The following is a 20,762-nucleotide window of genomic DNA, read 5'->3' on the forward strand; positions in this document are numbered from 1 at the left end:
CATTTATTGGCATTATGTTTTTTAGATATTCGAGTAACTGATTTTGTAAAATCTTCCGATATTATTCCTGTTTCATATATTTGCGTAATTAATTCATATAGCACAGTTTTTGTTTCATCTCCCATGTACTTTAGTAACGCCATTTGCTTTATCAAATTCATCTCTGTTCATAGTGAGTCCTGTGATATGTTAGTATTAGTATTAGTAACGGCAGCATGGTGCAAGAAAGCCTATGGCTTATGGCTTGCACCAGCCAAAAAAAAAAAAAAAATAAATAAATAAATAACTAAATAATAATAATTAATAAAAAAAAAAGGAAATTAAACCTATCATCCTATGCGCTTTCCTTACCCGAAAGTACTATCCAGATGACCTTTGAATTTCCCCAAACTGTCGGCCTCTACCACCCATGAAGGCAACTTATTCCAGTAATTTATAACTCGCTGGCTAAAATAAAACTTGCTGCAGTCCAATCTAAACATTTCCCCCCCGTAACTTAAATTTATGTCCACTAGTTCTAGCATCATTTATAATCTTGAAAATTTCGTCCTCATTCATTTTACTGATGCCTCTCAGAGCCTTAAATACCTCAATCAAATCTCCTCTAAGGTGTCTAGTTTCCAAACTCTGCAACCCACATATTCGAAGTCTTTCTTCATAAGGACGCCCTTTTGCCGATCTCACCAGGCGAGTTACCCTTCTCTGCACCCTTTCAAGAAGCTCGATGTCTTTCTTTAGGTGCGGTCTCCATACTTGAACACAGTATTCCAAGTATGGCCTAACATAAGCCTTATATAATGGGATTATCACGTCCCTATCTCTACTTGCAAAAGTTCGATAGATCATCGATAGGACACCATGGGCCTTCCTTGCAACCTGTTTACAATGCTCAGAGAATTTCACGTCTGACCGTATCGTAACACCCAAATCTCTTTCCTCCAGTACTGGGTTTAGTTGAACTCCACCAAGTGAATAAGTTTTTTTGGGATTACTGTTTCCCAGGTGTAATACCTTACACTTTGTTGGATTAAAGCATAGCTGCCATTTTTCTGACCATTCCTGAAGTCTATCTAGATCTCTCTGAAGGAGCTCAGCTTGACAGTGATCATTAACTACTCTACCAATTTTAACATCATGATGACATGTTCTATGTCATCAAACTGATTTCGAATTTCAGAATGAGTGAAAATAAATGAAAGCAATGGTAAAAAATTCAAAATAAATATTTAGAAAAGCAAAATAAAAAAATCAAAATAGATATTTAGAAAATATTTATTTTTATCTCCAAATCTTTGACATTAAACATACGCGCCAATTATTACTAATCTGAGTATTGAGGCTGCTTGTCTATCATAAGTTTTGGATTCAACCTTGTGGAGACAAAGCACAACTTAGTTCACTTTCAGCACGAACCTGTTGTTCTGCTTTCTTTTTATATCCACAAGTGTATGAAAACCAGATTTACAAAGGTATGTTGTGTTGATGGTGATATGAAAATAGGTGGATGACACTCAGAGTCTGCGCACTGTTTTAGAGTAAACGTGAAGATATTTTTAACTAAAAAATCTCCAAATTGATTGCTGGAAATAGATTGCTGGATTTGAGGTCAAAAACTCCTCTTAGAGATCATCCAGCAAACATTGAACATCATTGGAAGATTCTTCACAAGGTACCAAATTGGACTTTCGGCTACATTTGGGAAACATTGCCTAAATTTATCTTACGTAATAGATGAGATTCGATTTTTGGCTAGATGTCATTTCCAATAATCTTATCCTTGAAATGTTAGAGCGAGAACAGTGAATGGATATTGATTAGTTAAGGCACGTGTTCGGACTGGTTCGGAAGCCGCATGTGAATTCGCATGTGGAATTACAGATGCGACTTCACAAGACCTTTTGCCACGAAAATATCTATAGAAAACGCACGTAGCAAAAATGAAAGAAGTCTTTGGGGCAGACAGTGGAGAGGTTTCGAAAGATACGGGACAATTAATAATGTTTGCTTCATTTGGTTGAAAGGTGATTCAAGTTGAGAGGTTCGCATGGCGTAATTCATCGTTTTTAATCACAACACTTGACGAACTTGAATCCCACCAGTTACAATAAACCTAGTTAAATTTTCGTTTTTTATGCTGTCATCTTAGGGTATTCTAAAGGAAAAAATATTTTCGTTATTTTTTGGAGGAGACTGAAAATTTTCTGGTTTTTTTTTTTTTTTGTTTTCTGTTTTTATGATATTAAATTTTTATTTTTATTATTATTATTTTTTTTTTTCGGTTTATAAACTAAGGAGTAATTTATCTCTAGACTGCTAAGTTTGTGGAGATTATATAGGTCTGAAGTGTGTGAAATATAACATCGTTGGTGGTACCAAGTTTTGCAATGCATACGAAACATAATTTGGAATGCCTGTGGGTGAGGCGCCTCCGTAGCCAGGTGGGAAGGAGCAGCAGTGCGTAGCACACGCTTCTTGATTACACCGGGGTTCGAGCCCGTCACCACCAAATACGGAGGATGCGGAAAGGTCAAGGAATGACCACCGCATATCCCAGAGCAATATGGCCTTAGTTGCTAATGCTCCTAAAAAAAAACCAAAATAACCAAAAAAGCCTGTGGGTGATCAAGACAAGTTGTGGACACTTTATTTTTTGATGCAGCAGTTTCAAGTCAACGTTAGAAGCATGGTTTCATGGTAGACGTAAATGTATGGCTTTGTATACCTCGAATATGAAGGGAGCCCATAAAATTTTGTACGGTAGGCATAGCTAAGTTCAAAAGTCAGCGGAACAAAAATCTATCGTGTATCCCAATACAACAACCTCCGTTTCTCCCATGCTATGTACAACGAAGACCTGCCAATTCCCAATCCACCTTCAGAAACTTCTCCAGAATTGGATGATGAACCAAGCGAATAAGCGGGACTGCACCTCAGAAGCTTGGTCTAGTAAAGCTCCACATTTCCCTAATCAGCAAAAATTGGATGATTTTGTGAGGGACTTGGGTCTAATTAGATCTAACGCAGAGCAGCTGGCATATTATTTAAAAAGAGTAGAATCCACTGGATTCCAGCTGCAAGACTTCAGCACACAGAAAAAAAGACGTCACTTATGCACGTTTTTACACTGTCGAAGAATTCTTTTTGATTTTATTGCTCTCTATGAAAGGTATTATTCGCAATCCAGTAGCATCTTTCCACAGACAGATCAAGAATAGTGTTGAAAGAAGGTGGGAATACACACCCATCGATTTTCGTATTAAAGGAGACTACGAAAATGTAAATCACTTGTTCACAGAATATCAAGCGTGACAAGAATAAATGGGATGCCTGTGAGGACTGCTAGATGCTCGGATTCCTTGTGGGTATTTACTTTTCTTTCATTTCTGGCAAACCATAATTGCAATACAAAAAGTAAAGCAATATTCGGAACCGGCATTCTCAAATTCACAAAAATAACACAATCAGAAAACTTTTAGGATGTTTGATATGCAGTTTATTGATGTCAAAATCGAAATAAAATATTAACTCACTATAAAACAGTACAAACGTATCATGATACGCAATAGCAGTATCAGTAGATCTCAAAATTAATGACAATATATTTCGAAAATAACCACGTGGTTGTTCCACTTAAGCATGACGTATTTCACATCGTAACTGAAATAATTATGTTATACCAGCATATCACGACGTAATAAGTTGTGCGCTTTTCCTATACAGTATCAAGTAGGCAACACCTATTACTGTTCGCTTTGGTTTGTTTTCTAAATAAAATATTACAGTATCGAATATGGCTTTCAAACTAGAGTTGTTCTCTCTAATATACGATTTTAACAAAAATAAATAAAAACGATCAAAAACTTATCTAAACTGCTCTCTTTCTTGATACAACAAATAAACAGAATATTTGGAGCAGTTTCGAAATTCTAAAGAAACCTGTCAAGCCAAAGTTCTTTTAATAGAATTAAAATTAATAATAATTTAAATGCAATACTACAACTGAATTTTCTTTACGCACACACATATATATATATATATATATATTTGTATTTCTTAAATTACATCGAATAAATGGCCTGATTTTCTTCTTTCCTCTACAGGTTTCTGGTTTTCTACAGGCTTAACGCATGAGGTGCGATTTAACATTCAACAGAGATTTTAATTTTAAAAAGAAATAAAAAGAAAAATAACGAAGAAATTTCATAAATAAATACAGATAAAAAATGGAAAACACTTACTAGTAACTGTAAAATTCTATCCTTGGTTACTTCCTTCCTGTTAACGCGACCAATCTTGTGAATTAACGAGACTGTGTCTTCAGTGCGCCCTCTGGCAAAAAGCCAGCGAGGTGATTCGGGGATGAAACTATAAATATATTTATTATTTGAAAACAAAAAATACTCTATGAGCTTTCAACTTTTAATTGCGCGGCTTATTTATTGTGATGGAAGGGGAAGTTTAAAAAAGAAAGGAAGAAAAACAGCTAGTTATTAAAATAATTTTCTAACTGATATTCACTCAAATTTTAAATATTCACAAGTGAGAGATTTTGTTTGTAGAGTGACCTTAAATAAAACTTAAAATTAAATTAATTTATTTTCGTGAAATTATTCAGATTTTTAAATCCACACACATTAAAAAAAGCACATACAAGGTCTGTCACAAAATTAATGATTCTAAAAATATTTCTTGGCTAAATGCTAAGAGTATTAGTCTTCTCTATTGGTGAAGCGTTACTTATTCAAAGCAGTGCAATAACTCGGCCACTCGTTGTGAATGTGTTCACAATATGGGATAATTAAACGACGCATTCATACTACCTGGCTAGTAGAAATGATGTATGTGCAGTACCCATGCATAAACCAACTCCTTCATTAATGAGACTGATTTTATAAAAAAAATTATTGTAAAATTTTCTATAACTAAACTTTTTCATCTTCAAAGTGGATTCTTTGGGAAGCTACATTATCAATTCAGCGCTCCGTCCATTTCTAGAAGCAGTTGTGGTTATTTTAGTACGGTTTAGAAGCATCAACGACTAAGGTCATATTGCTATGTATATACTATTTGTAAATTGTGTGTGTCCTATGGTTGATTTTCTGTTTGCTGGATGAAAAATCAGACTTTCAGGGAGAAAACCGTGCTACACTTGCTTGAGACCGACTAACTCAGCCACGTCGTGAAAAAGGCCTATAAAAATTCCTCGCGTTAGCGACGGGACTCGAACTCAGGTCTTTTCCACCCTGTGTGGGGAGGATGGAGATTCTACTGTGCTACCCTTTGGGTAGTACAGTTGGCAGAAGGGCTAGAAGCAGTGCTCGAAGTCTTCTTCTGTGACGGCTTTCAGTGCATCCGTTACGCCACTCCGGATGTTGTCGATTTTCCCAATATGATACCTTATCAGGCGATTCTTGATTTTTGGAAAAAGAAAAAAAGTCGCGTGACGGGAATACGGGAAATGCGGTGTCTGCAGGAGAATGTTTTTGGAGGTCAAAAACTCCGTAACAGATATCGCACAGTGGCAAGGCGCATTGTCGTGATATAAAATCCAGTTTTTGGTCTTTTCAGGTCTAACGCGCTGAACTTTTTTCTATAGCTGTTCAAGGACTTTTCAGTAGAAAGTTTGGTTGGGAGTTTTACCTTGAGGCATGAACTCTTTCTGCACCACTCTACGCTGATCAAAAAAAAACTGAACGTCGATTTTATTCTGGATTTTCGTGCTTTCTTCTGGCGTGGTGAATTTTTTGATCGTATTCAAAAATCCATGTTTCGTCACCTGTTTCTCATTATGTTTCGTTTAACTCTGGCTCAGTTTCAACACGATGAATAAGATCGATACCCATGGTCTTCTGATTTTTACTGTATCCTTCAGTAAGATATTTTGGCACCATTTCCGCACAAATTTTATGTATGCCCAAATGCTCTGTTAAAATGTCGTGGTCGGCTCGGCGACTCATGTTCAGGTCACCTACCATCAATCTCAGAGTCAACCGTTGGTCACACAAATTTAAAACTCTTATCCTCTTCACACTCTCCTCGTTTGTTACTGAGACAGGTCTCCATGCGCATGGTTCATCTTCAATGGTTTTACGAATCCAAAAAAGATCCCGTATCATTGGAGAACTTGGTCTCGCAACAAAACTTGATCTCCATAAGCTGTTTTTAATTTTTCTTATGTTTCCGTCGTGCTTTCGTTGAGTTTGACACAGAATTTGATGGTGTATCGTTGCTCTATATTCTTCAGCTCCATTTTTCGTAACGCAGTTAAAAAAAAGGTGGTTGCCCACTTCACAATGACACAAAACACATTGAATGCAAAGAGACGCGACTACTGTCCTTGACCGACAGGGTTCACGCTAATATATGATATGCGAGCTGACACGTAGCGTTTTATAAAATTAATTTTAATTTTGCAACACGTAGTATCTCATATAAGTCTTCGCTGCGCTGAAGTTGGTAAAAGACAAATAACATGAGGAGTATATTGCCAAATGTAATTACGAGTTTAATCATATAGATTTGCAACAGTGGAGTAGTAAACCACTGGCATGCAGTCGTGAAGGGTATTGTATACGGGCGTGTGCCTTTTGTACGCAATAAAGAGTTCTTTTTCTTCTAGTAGTGAAAAAATGCATTAAAAATTATAGTGCACACACTCCGAAAAACTACTTCTGGAAATTCACAAAAAATAATAAATAAATAAATAATATGTAGAAAATGAAAGAAAAGAAACGAAACGAAAACAGCATCAACGAGGGATAAGTTTACATTTACTATCATGTTTTTTCATGACATAAAAGACTGTTTATTCTCACTACAGTATAACAATAAGCAGTTTCATAGTGATACTTAAGACTTGCCGTAAAATATTAAAACTGAAACTTCTCTAGAAGTCATGGTGGACTGAAACGAGGTAAACTTCACTTTCTACTTTGTGATTAATGCCAATGAGACAGGAGTTCAACATGTTGCGGTTCACTTGGTGCATAACAATATTTAAATTCTGCGGTTCACAACAATATTTAAATTCTAGCGTTCAGGCATTAACCAACAGTTTTAGGTATCCAACTGTACTAAAACTTATCCAAAACCATCATACTTCTTAGCCAACCTGAAATAGCGTGCTCAGGAATCACAGATCCAGGATTTCATATTATTTTTGCAGTACCATAACCCAGTCGTTAACATGATGTGGATGGAAATGGAATTAGCATTACCATTGGCAAAAATGATACAAGAAATCAAGCTTATACAGCAACAGCAAAAAAAAAAAAAAAACCCTTCCCGTTTCACCCATTTCACCTCCAATAATTTGTCTAGTTCTTGAATGTCTTGAATTTATTTAAGCTATCAATTTCCACAACGACAGATCGAAGTTTATTCCAGCAATCAAAACCCGCTGGCTAAAGGCACATTTCCGCACATCTATTATAAAACTGTCTTTCTTCAATTTGGATTTATGTCCCCCTCAGGTACGTAATGTGAGCAATAGGAAGAATTCCATCAGCATTGAGCTTGCTGAAACCATTCAAGGCTTTGTACACTTCAATCATCTTAAGGGTTTAAGAAGTATGGCCTGACCACCGCCTTATACAAAGGGATAATCACCTCCTTATACCTGCTAGCAAAATTCCTGCATATCATTGACAAAACCCAGCAGCATACCGTCATTATTGTCATTAACCACCCTGCCAACATTTGTACCATCTGCAAACTTGGACATTTAGCTTGATATGCCTTCATCAATATCGCTGATAAATATAAAAAACAACAATAGGCCCAACACCGAATGCTGGGGGACTCCGCTAATAACATTAGCCCACGAAGAGCAGTGTCCATTGATTACCACTCTTTGTCTTCTCCCCCTCAGCCACCCCTTTATCCATAGCAGCAACTTTCCCTTAATGCCACTGCTCCAGTTTGTATATGTGCAACGGTATCAAAAGCTCTCCTGAAATCCAAATATATGATATCAAAATTAATTTTTGCATCCAGTTCGACATCGCACTATCCAATCAATTGGTCAGACAAGATTTCTCCTTAACAAACCCATGCTGTGTCTGAAGTATAATTGCAGTTTATCTAGATGATCCTGCATTTCTTCTTCTTTTTTTTTTTTTTTTTTTTTATGAAAACATCAAACACGAGAGGTATTAGAACCTATAATATCGAAAATATAGAAGGCAAACCTTTTAAGGTTTTATAATGCTATTTCTGACTCGGATAGTTTGTCAAATATTTCGAACAATGATCACAAGGAAATTTCCTTTTCTGTTTCAATAATCATTTAACTGCAGTTACATCCTATCCACAAGATTTACGTAGATTTGCCATGAAATCAGTCAAGTGGAATAATTTCAAAGAAGCTTTAGGCCTTTAATCTTTAATCCTTAATTAAAGATTTATTAATCTTTATTTAAAGAACCCTTAATCTTTATCAACAGAGAATCAATCTAACTTAAATTGTTTAAATGGTGACCAATATGTTAATTTTGTTCAAACCTCTTTGTTTGGAGCTCTGGTGATCTCCTCACTTGGCTGATCTTGGAAGACAAGCAAATGAGCCAAGAAAAAATTTCAACGTTACCGCCACTGGCCTCCTGACGAAATGCAAAACCTTAAGAATATTTATGTAAGTAAAGAAGAATATACTTTCAAGCCATTGCAGAAGCAAATGCTCACGGTCTGGCACGATCTCGTCGTCCGGGTTGGTAATTAACCCGTGGTTAGTAACCCGTGGGGACTTGTAGACTAATTAGTAATAGACTTGTAGACTAAAATAGACTAATTGCACCTGACATTTATTATACGGTAAGAAAATATTCAAGTGAAAGCTATGAATGGACCTCAACGGTAACAAATATTACAGATAGTCTTTTTTCAGAGGATTTTCCTGATTTAGATTCACATGAACGAAGGAAAATTCGAACAGAAAACGCACACTATATTAGTCCTCCTGATGAAACCCTTTTCACTCTTCCAGAACTGGCTTTATGTATAACTAAGCTGAATACAAGGAAATGCCCCAGATTGGATATCGTTGAAAAACAAATCAATAATTAAGCTGTTTGAACTTTACCTACTAATGTTTCTTAATATGTTTAACTGTTATGTTAGAGTTTTATTCCAGAATGTGTGGTAAACAGCTTTCATCAAGATTTTATACAAACACTGGGAAATTACGTCAGTTCCACGTGCTTACCGTCCAACATTGCTGTTGGCGAACTTGGGAAAATTATTTGAACGGCTTCTTGCTCCAAGACTTCAAGACTTATTAACATCTTAAGGGTTTAAGTTCAGAATATCAATGTCTTCAAAAAGGCTCGTTCAGCTGAGGAAACCATAAATACCCTGGTATATCACAGTTTAAACTCAAATGCTTCTTACGGCTATCCATTTTCATCAACTCTCAGGGCGCTTTCGATTCCCTTGGTGGAATCGAAAGCGCCCTCAGGTGTTTAAGGTCTGCGAACTGCAAATATAAGATCTTACTTCAATAGAAGAATGATAAAGGTTATTTCCCAAGAGCAAGCTTTCACTAAAAGTCACCTTTTATGCCTCGCTTAAACAACTTATCAGACCATTTTTTACTAAGAATCTGCATAACAGAGTGGGGTCTAAACATCAAAACTTTATCAAGAAAACAATCTTTTTGCCGATAGTTTCATATGCTGCCAGCGTTTGGTTCAGGAAGGTAATTAATATTGCATACAAAGGAATCACATAAAACTTCTATATTGCATAAAAAGGAAGCACATAAAACTTGAAAAGAGGTAGATCAACGTCAACTTTCGCAACCAATAAAAGAGAGAGTTTTACCCACACATGACAACTTCCTATTTCATCTCGTGACAAAGTTCTCTTAAATCAAAATTATTTCAGTTTGGTCTAGTCGACAGCCCACTACGTTTCTGTGGGGAGAAAGAGAAGTGGCCCCATGTATTGTTAAATTGCATCCACTATCAAGGTCTCTACTAAACGCTATGACTTAAAACCAGTGGTTTGACCAGGTAACCTCGTGTTCCACAAACCCCTCACACAAACGTGTGAGTGGTTTGTGGAACACGAGGAACAGCAAGCATCTATTGTGGTCAGCTGAAGACCATTGATCTTAATCCTATTGAGCATCTGTGGAATGGATTGGAAAGCCATGTTCTCTGGCCCAGTCAAAAGCTCATGTCAATCCCGGAATTGAGAACAGTTTTGTTTCATGAAGGGTCCAATATTCCTTGTATCACTCTTCAACGCCTTGTTGACCCCATGCCGTACGACGATAATGTTCTATCTAACACAGTGAGCATTAAATATAGCAGAAACCTTCTTTCAGGAAAAGAGGCCTTCTGTATATCACTAGATTTAAAAGTAGGCTTGAAGCTTATCCAGTTGTCACTAAAAGTCGTGTTTTTGCCAAACATTATGGTATGGGAATACTTTGAGCAGAGTATCTCTAATACGTATTACTATTAATTTTGGCAATTTTGTACTTACTTTTTGAAAGCTAGGAAACAAAGTAAAGAATTACTTACCACATAATTATTAACAAAAAGATTCCGGGAAGAAATTGAGAAGTAAATACCCACTTCCAGTCTCGTATGACGTAGGCAATCCAAGGATATATTGCCGACGTAAAAGTCCATGTCAGAGACCAGGTGAACAACACGGTACTTCGTTTCTTGGGATGCGAGCACTCTACAACTGTTTGACCAAAGAAATGAAACTGAATTTCAAATCGTCAGGAATAAATCGATGTGAACATTTTCATATTTATAATATTCTATATCAGGGGCTAGAGAATTTTATAACCTAAAGTTCCAAACAATATATATATATTCTTTTGTAAAACTAAATTTTGTAATAGAGTAATATATCTTATTCTTGCACCATTTTGCAACCGTATACACACCTGAGCTTTCCCTGCCTACAGAACACCCATCAACCCCCTCGATTTTGTAATCGTAATAGTAAAAAATAAATTTTACGGATTTCATATGGCACCTCGCACACTGTAGGTGACCACCAAGGTGTGAACCAACGTAAGCAGGGGTCGAGGTGTGCCCTCCACACCACACACGGAGGAATGCCACCCCCTCTGTGTTACCAGGCAATACTAGGTGGTAGATGACTCTCATCAAATGGTGCATTACACAACTTGGCTTATTTATTGGAGGCTTGAAGTGGTGGGACCCATGTTTAGACTCCAGAGCAAAGCTCTGGCAATCCCCAATCTCTTCCATCATGCAGTATGATTGATGTCTTTTGGGATTATGATGGACATATAGGCAAGATCCAATCTTCCTTACATTTCGAGGGTACAGCTCAAAAGCGGTGTTCGCAGACTGGCTGCTAGACAGTCCTCCGGACCGAACCTATTGGTAACGCTCTAGGAAGCTTCCGGGTTACTAGCGTATAATCTCGCTGCCTCTACTCTGCCAAATAGTGACTGGAGGGAGTCCAAGTAGTGTGTATGCAGGGGGCTTTGTCAAAGCCACGTTAAGTCAAGGAGCTGGGTATATTATTACTACGTGTACGCCATATCCAAACATTTCATTACTTCATACAGCATGTCCCCCCCTCCACCTTTTCTTATTACTGAATACACCATGAATTGTCAAACTAATAGAGAAAGTTATCTGCAAAAAGTTTGAAACCTCCAAAACACTTCCCTGTCCATTTCACAAATATACGTGGTCTCAGTATTTCTCAATGATCTCCATTTGCAATTACAGTCTGCCAATCCCCAAGTACATTTTCTGACAGAATCCCAGTTATTGGTTGATTCAATCACTGCCCATCTCAGTTGACCGGATTATTCCCTGTATGATTCCTTTCGCTTCAAACTTGTGCAAATCCCCGCTATGATATTCCCTGTCAGAGACTTAGTAATTTTGAATCTCCTCTTTTTGATCTTCTCTGGCTTAAAATCTCTCTACCTCATTGTGCCAAATTCAACTGTTGCCTCTATCGTTCTCTCAACTCCACTAATCAGTTGCAACTCTTTGCTTTCTCTCTTTGAAACTTGACTTTCTTCAGTCCAATGTTCTTAACAGTGAGGTAATTTTACTTGGTGATTTTTAATGTTCACAACCTCAGCTGGCTTCCGTTTACTATTTTGGAACTTACAATTTGGTTCTGGATATATGAAATACTGTATTTGGTTTCTCCTGGATGAATTGGACGAAACCTGAAATGCCAGCTGGTTTCGGAATTTCGGCTGCTCAGATTTGTTCCAAAGTACACTGGTGTGCAAAGCTTAAGAACCAACACTATTTCTAAAGGTTACAAACAAAAATCAAACGAAACAGCCTGTGGCAATTTGCACAACTGTGGCCTTTCAGTAGAAAGCTGATGCACATGCAAAAATTTGAATCGTGATGAGAGGGCTCACATAAACAGAAAAAAACACAAGTTCAGCAGTAATGTGCAAATTACCGAATGGTGAGCACGATTCTTACAGACGTTCGATTGGTTTCATACAGTGCTACAGACAACGAAATGGCTAGTAGACATCTGGATTACTTTACCCGGGGTCGAATAATTGGGAAGCTCGAGGAAGGTCGAAGTGCGAGGAGTGTGGCTACAGAGTTCGGTATCGCCAATAGCACCGTCTCACGTGCGTGGTCGGCCTTCAGAACGACAGGTACAGCTGTTCGAAGGACCAGTGGTGGTCGTCCACGAAAAAGAGCGCCCAATGATGACCGCTATATACTCCTACAGGCCAAGGAGAACCGACACCAGACAGCGACACCGGAACCATTGCAAACCAACTGCACAGGAGCACAGGACGCAGGATATCGCGGTTTACTGTGTCTAGGCAACTCCACAAAAGTGAACTTTTTGCCCGACGGCCAGTGCGGTGTATCCCTTTAACAACTGCCCATCGGGGACACCGTTTACAGTGGTGCATCGAACACAAGGCCTGGACAGCAGCGCATTGGGGTAAGGTACTCTTTAATGACGAGAGTAGATTCAATCTCAGCAGCGATTCTCGAAGTCAGCTAATCTGGCGAGCGGTTGGCACACGGTATCACCCCGCAAACATCACCAAAAGGGATCGATATGGCGGTCGAGGTGTTCTCGTCTGGGGAGGCGTTACATTGGATGGACGTACACAACTCCAGATACTGGAAGGCGGTACTGTAACCGGTGCACGCTACTGTACTGAGGTAATGCTTCCCAATGTGCGTGTTCCGAGGTGCCATTGGCTCCGAGTTCGTGTTTATGGATGATAACGCCACACCTCATTACACTGCAGCTGTTGATATGCTTTTGGAAGGTGAGGGCATTGTTCGTATGGATTGGCCTGCCCGTTTTCACTGATCTAAATCCCATCGAACACATATGGGACGCTCTGGGTAGACACCTAGCGGCACGTCCACACTCAGCAGAAAATGTTCACCAGCTGAAGATGGCGCTGACAGAGGAACGAACGATGTTACCGCAAGAACTTATCAACAACATTGTTTTAAGTATGGACACGCGGTGCGAAGCCTGTATCGACATTAGGGGTGGCCATATCTCCTACTGAGAACCACCTCTTCCCTTTGTTTCATCTTTGGCAGTGATGCATCTGTATCATGGCAGCCAGTGCTATGTTGCCATTTTTGAATAAAGTCCCTCTGTACCGTTTTGTTTCCGTTGTTCTGTGGGTGTTGTTTTCTTCATCATTTCTGTACCTCACGAGGTTCCTTTGGTATGCTTTTCCCATATCCAGGCCACTCCTATGAGAAGTTACAGGTGAAAACCTGACTGTGCCTTAAGTTTTTCATACCAGTGTAGTAGCGGCCATTGGAGATTTTAAAACGTTGCTTTTCTGCAATATTTAAATCGGGTAGTGGTCTACCTAATTGAATTTAATTCATTCTCGTATGACAGCGAAGAATAGGTTTGTACTATTATTTTAATAAATTATGGTATTCATTGCGAATAAATTCTAACAAAAGCACGCGAGACTGGCGCCTTTTGATTGAGTTATTAGTCTTATTTACGTCATGAGAACCACTGTTAGAGTGCCATGTCCTTTTAGCTGTGGACTTTGCAAACATCCTGTTAACGATTACGTTATGTAACATTTAATTATTTATAAAGTTACCGTTATAAATAATTACAAAATAAACACAAATAAATAAAAAAAACAAAATGAATATAAATCGATAATAAATACAAAATATTTTTATTTTTTCAGTGTTACTATGACAATACTGAGTAGCATTTTATAGGCAGCCACCATTCGTCCAAAGTCATCTTATAAAGGAGCAATTGTACAGACATGGAGGGCTTGAAATTGAAGGCAAGTGCAGTGCTGAAGTGAAATTTGGTTTTGTAAAATATCAGGTTAAGGAAGGGTGAGATGAATTTCCCTGCAAAAACTCAAAACAGTTGGTAGCCTTGTTTCTGTAGGGGAAGAAAATACGGAAGCAGTCTAAACATTAAGCTCTTGTACTCTGAACTATTCATTTTAAGTGAAACCGGTTATAAGCAAGGCTGACAGGTTCTCTACAAGGTTTACAGTTTTCTAAGAAAGTGATCCCCATGTGAGAGACTGGTATTGGTGTCATACTGGAGAAGTATTGGCTCAACTCACGTGAGCCGATAACATATGTAACGCAGTTACATGATCAGAGTCGAAATTTTAATTCTGCAGTTGTGAATTCGGGAAAACTTTCCATTTCATAATAATACAAGTAGTGACGTAACTAGGGTTAATAGCGCCCCATGAAAAATGCAAAAATTGGAATTTTTGCATTTTTTAGTCATAAATATAGCGCCCTCCAAATTTGGGGCCCAGGGCACGTGCCCCACCCTAGTTACGCCACATTTTGCTATACCCTACATTTTGCTAAATAAATAATCTAAAAATATTGTCTGAAATCGCAGTTCTTTTTTGTCAGATAATAGAATGGTTATCATCGTTAATTTCCACACAGCGACAGCCACCAGCATCAAGATGGACCCTGCCGAATTCATGATATAGCACTGAATGTTTCTAAAAATGAATGATTTTATACGTAGTCTAGGAAATAAGTAAAACAGAAATTAGTATTCGGAAATTATTAAGAGAACATTTATTTACGAGGTGTGGCAATGAAGTTTCCAGACTTGTGCAATAAAAAAGGACACAAAGTGAAGAAAAAAAAAACAAATTATGATATTAGGGTCCCCGTAAATGATTACATCTACACAAAATGAAGCAGTAAGTTAAAAATGGTTTTTTTTTTTTATTCAAAGTACCTATAGAAATGCATCTATTACATCCTTATGAAATTTCTGAAAAGATTCCGCGAAGGCGCCCAAAAGAGATTATGTTCAGTTCGGCGGTTACGTTTTATTTTAAGTCCTCAATATCCTGGAGTCTCTTTCCTTTGAGGGCAGTTTTCACTTTGGGGAAGAGGAAAAAGTTCGCCGGTGCTAGATAGGGAGGACAGGATAGTTGACCCGTAAAATGTCGTGTTTCTTCAGAAATGTCTTCGCAACAAGTGTGGAATGGACGAGAGCATTGTTGTAACGAGGACCAGCTACATTTCTCTCAAAATTTCAGCCTCACCCAGGAAATATACTTCAATAGTCTTTGAAGCATCTGTAAGTAGAACTCAGCATTGACTCTCTCCTTCAGTTACAAATTCCTTGCGAATCACACCCTATTTTTTCAAAAAAAACACGATCAGCATCGTCTTGATCGTGGACTTCTGTAAACGAAACTTTTTTGAGCCTTCGTGATGATTTTGAAGTCCACTGCATCCTCTGAAACTTCGTGTTACTGAAACACCCAATGCTCATTCTCCAGTGACAATACAGTCGAGGAAATCAGTATTGTCTTGACAAGTATGGATGAAATTTTCGCACGATAAAGCAACTCTTCGTTGCTTTTTATCATTCATGACGGCACAAATTTTGGACAATCCTTTCTTTTCCCTAAATATTTAAGCAGAATTTGACGAATCGTCTCCTTATTCGTATCCAATTCATCAACCATCTTTTAGAGGGTCAAACGACGATCTCTTGCCATAATTTCCCGAATTTTCCTTCAAGATCGAATCTCCGGTCACTTCTACTTTGCCTGTGCTCAGAAGAATTAATCAGTTTCAAATTGTTATTTGTATGTATTTATTATTTGTTTATGTATTATTAACTAACGCAAAGGAAGTGATATATGTATTTGTATGTCGCTACCTTTTGTTTGTATCACTGTATAAGAGCGTTACAAATATTTGTGTGTGAAGTGTATGCTCGTATTGTTTGTTATTGGAAGTATTTTTTAAGTAGAACCTAATGTTCCTGTGTGCATATTTTTATGTCCGATTTGAATGGTTATTATCTTCTTTATAATGTACAAATGTATATAGGCACCCCCTTAGTTTAAGACTGTTCGCGGGTGACGCATACTGCAATAAATTGATTTAATATTAATTATAATAATAATAACTTTTGTAACTCTGTCCTAATTCCGAGAGATTGGGTCATCACGAACATCCTCACGTCTGTCTTTAAACCGCTTATACTATTCAAACACATTGGTATTATTTAACGTTTCATCAGCACCATAAACACTTTGAAACATTTCATACGTTGCAGATTTTCCCAATTTAAAGCAAACTTTAATATTCGTTTACTCCATTGCAAAATCGTGACACGAAACGTTAACGCTACTAACAAAACTGGTTGTTACTCGCAACCTGTCAGCCTATTGGACAATCTCTGTATCACCATCTGTTGGAGAAAGTTCCTGGACTGGTGCTATTGCGTTTATTTTCAAACTCATCGACCATAACTGCAATAGTACCAGTCCTGGAACTTATTCCATTGAACGTATTGCCACATAATTATTTATTTTCATTTGTCAACATCTCCAATATTTTAATCTGTCAATAACCCCAATATTCCTAGTTAAAATATATTGTATGCATTGCTGACTAATGCAGCGATGCTATATCTATTCGTTATCATACAATAACAAATTGTAACTACATTTTGATACATTTGTTGTTTGTATTATCAGATCTTACCACATTTAAGACTTACCGATTATATACGCTGTCATGGGAATATTGCATACGGCCATGGCGTTGAGCAATCGTGTGCTGGCAAATAAAATGTAATTGTTCACCCACAAGGTGAGAAAGCTGCTCACTATCGACAAGATAACGATCAATATGAAAGTCAGCTTCCTCCCGAGTCTAAAGACGGGATGAAAAATAAATTCAGTAATTCAACAACATGACTATTTATTTATGATAATCCATAAATAAATTAAAAAATCAAAATTATAGAAACGTCATATTGCATTTGTAAATTTTATATTTATTGATTTATATATTTTATATTATAAAAATATAAATTAAGAAAATTTGTACAACAGGAAACGGGTAAATTATTCGTACGTGTGTCCTTAAATCAATGCAGGTCAAGGAAAATGCTCTCAATATTAGCGTTCGCTTATTTCTTCCAACTTTCCTGGTTACTTGTGACCAGCAGTACCAGTTCATTAATATACAGAAGGTAGAATATCTCAGGAAACGTTTGAAAGCAAACAAAATTGATTTATCTTTGAGTTCTTTTTTCATTAATTTCGCTCATTATGTGATTGACAGGTAAATATACAATTCTTTTCATTTATTGAACGAAGGAATTGCCAATTGTTTTTATTTTATGATTGCACTTCACACGATAATGAAGTGGGTCAATGCGAATTATTTCAATTTCATTTTAGTAAAGAAAAAGAAGAAGAAGATAAGCTGAAATTATAAGTCCGAAATTGAAAAATTAGGTGTACTTTATTCGGTGCTGATCTATTTGAATGACCAAGTTTGGGTTGTTGTTTCGGTTTTAATGGCGCATCAGTAACTAGGACTATAATGCGCCAAACCAAGTTTGGGTACCTGACACTTTTGAATAATTGCATCTGTAAAACGTTTTTCTACACCGGCCTGCACTTTTGATACCATGCATGATGGATCAAGAGCCTCATGTTGTCGACGCCAAAAGGAGGACCTTCGTAGGTCCTCCTTTTGCCCTCAGTACAGCAGCTATCCGACGTGGCATTGATTCAACAAGATGTCCGAAGCGTTCCGGAGGTATGGCCAACCAAGCTATGTTTAATGCAGTCACCAATGCAGGTATGGAGATGATTGGTGTATCCAGACGTCTGATATGCCTTTACATAGTGTCCCCCGAGTGTTCTATGGAATTGATATCGGTGGGGTTCGGAGGCCAATCGATATGCTAGAAGTCAGAACTGTGTTCCTCAAACCATTCCTACACAACAATTGCCCGATGGCTCGGCGCATTGTCATCTTGGAAGACACCATCACCATTTGGGAAAAAGTGTAATATAGCGGGGGTGTACACAGTCAGCAAGCAGTTGACGATAGCGGAGACCACTGATACGTTGTTCCACATGCACCAAGGGTCCAAGTTCCTGCCAGTGCAACATGCCACACACCATACAACAACCTCCACCGGCCTGCAATTTTGATACCATGCATGACGTATCAAGAGCCTCATGTTGTTGACGCCAAATCCGTAGACGACCATCCACGGTGTGGAGTTGTAAGAACCAAATCTTACAACTCCAGAAAGAAATAATAAATTTGTAAAATTTTGAAATTTATTATATATATTAAGTAGACAGGATTAAGCAAATTTCTGCTGCGTTTCCACAGTTGTTTGTTTCAGTTAGAGAGCGGATTAGCGTTGTCAATGGGGGAAGTTTGGTCTATGAACTGGACAATTGTAGTGTCAGTTGGAGGCCGTTTTGTTTACGGTAAATAGAACGGGAGCTGCCCTTGAAGAAAGTGAACAAAGGAACACTTCCCCTCACCCAAGAAAGGGTTAGAACTCCAAAGAAGAAAGGCCCTATCTAGAGCAAGCCAAGATCTGATATTATAGCTCAGATAAACAGGCCGACCCAGAAGTGCGCCCTTATAAATTTCAAGGGCGGTTACTTCAAAAAGGCGTAACGAAAGGGGTAAGTGAACAAGGACGGTAATATGCACATAATCGTACTCACCATTCGGGAATTTGCACATAACTGGTGAACTGCTGTTTTTATCTGTTTATGTGAGCCCTCTCATCACGATTCAAATTTTTGCATGTGCACCAGCTTTCTACTGAACGGCCACAATTATGCAGTCTTGATGAAAATTTCGTTTGATTTTGTGGTTGTAATCTTTAGAAATAGTGTTTGTCCTTTGCACGCCAGTATATATATGCTGCAGTTAGTGCTGCAAATACAAGGAACCTTCTTGTCCTGTTCACTTAATTTGTAACCAAAATTAAGTTCGTATACTTTGTTTAATAGGACGTTATGGACTCTGTGAGGTTTAATTGCATAATAGCGGCACACATAACCAAAGCTGACGTTATGGTTAACGTCAAAGGTGAAATTATGTTTTAAAAGCACGTTCAACTGAAAGCGACACCAAAAACTAAAAAGGGTGCAAGGGTTTGCCAATACGTAACAACTTTAAGTAACTCCGACTGATTGATTTGTCTGGGATGGGCGAGGGTTTGTTTTACATATCCTTCTAACATGCAGTTTTCAGGTGGGGAACGAATAGTGTACAAACTCCGGGAAACTGACCACTGCAGCAAGATCTAGAAAGGCCTGACTCTAGGACTTCTCAATCAACAGTCCAGTCAATCATCATCATGCGAAAACTAAAATGTCAAATGTCTTGCAAATGAAGGGGGTACAGAAAAAAAGAAAACAAAACCTGAACATTCGAAATTAGCCTTAAAAATACACGTCTACCATATTTATATTGAAAAACAATTTTTACTGTTGTTAGTATTTGGTCTATTAAAAATCATCTATTAAAAATCATCTTTTAATTATTCTGAATGTATCAAACTAACAATTTCAGTTTACTAATAAACATTTGTATGAGGTTATTCTGTACCTGAATGAAATACATCGTTAAATCAAGAATGATGTTAATATACACGTAAATTAATAGACATGTACCTCTTTATTTTCAAACATGAGTGTAACAAAATTTTGAAACAATATATTTGTACTTGCACTGCAAGCCAAGCAGACTGTCCAAGGACAAATGGAATTAAAATGAATAACTACTGTTACTACTAGCAATAATAATACAATGCAATACTACAACTATAATAATAATAATTACACAGTTATTATTACGCAGTTACTTCTATAAACATGTATACACAGTTCGAGTAATAAGGTACTACAAGGAGTATCACAGCGCGAAATAACACCAAGCTTTGGGAGATTGTGAGAAGGACCAGAAGGATGATGACGAAGAGCAGCCAACACCATCAAAAGATGGTTGTCAAGAGAACGACCACAGTCCGAAATGGACATGTGGATATGTGTTTTTGTAGAGGGCAGCTCCTAGTACGTCAGTTCAACTTCCATTCCATCTAGGGATACTGCTGCATTCGGATAGTTGTGAGTTGTGCTCCGCAAATTTTTCTTTTTATGAGGTATCGGTTACAGTTTTCAGCTTCTCGCATACACCACTTTGTGGAGATTGACTTCTGGAAGTGCTTGGTGATTCCAGTCACTAACAACAGTCGACTAAAGATAAGTATTCGCTGTTCTTCCTCATGCTCTTTGCCGCTTTTTCTCACAAGCGCTTTCAGCCATTGTCCATCGCTAGTAGGTCTGAGAACGATGCGAGTGACTTTACCCGCTCTGGAGCCTGAAAATGCGTTTCGTTTCTTCTCCCAACAATCCGCTCCTTTTTAACACGTGACACGTTTGTTTAGTATTTGCTCTCATGCATGACATTTGAGAG

The 20,762-nt window shown here is 37.8% G+C and overlaps 1 protein-coding gene across 1 annotated transcript in view; it reads right to left on the bottom strand.

Moving 5' to 3' along the window:
* The window catches only part of LOC150075680 (solute carrier family 22 member 13-like), an 88,127-nt gene that overhangs the window by 35,863 nt on the left and 31,502 nt on the right, over window positions 1-20,762 (bottom strand). Inside the window, exons 3-5 of the mRNA XM_090389282.1 lie at window positions 17,017-17,171; window positions 10,527-10,695; window positions 4,239-4,365 (exon numbers count right to left, since the gene is read on the bottom strand). Of these exons, the coding sequence (XP_090245408.1) occupies window positions 4,239-4,365; window positions 10,527-10,695; window positions 17,017-17,171 (451 nt within the window). The remainder of the gene's footprint in view (window positions 1-4,238; window positions 4,366-10,526; window positions 10,696-17,016; window positions 17,172-20,762) is intronic.

The sequence above is a fragment of the Mastigoproctus giganteus genome, chromosome 14 (assembly GCF_048544385.1).
Source record: "Mastigoproctus giganteus isolate SK-2022 chromosome 14, ASM4854438v1, whole genome shotgun sequence".
Taxonomy (NCBI): domain Eukaryota; kingdom Metazoa; phylum Arthropoda; class Arachnida; order Uropygi; family Thelyphonidae; genus Mastigoproctus; species Mastigoproctus giganteus.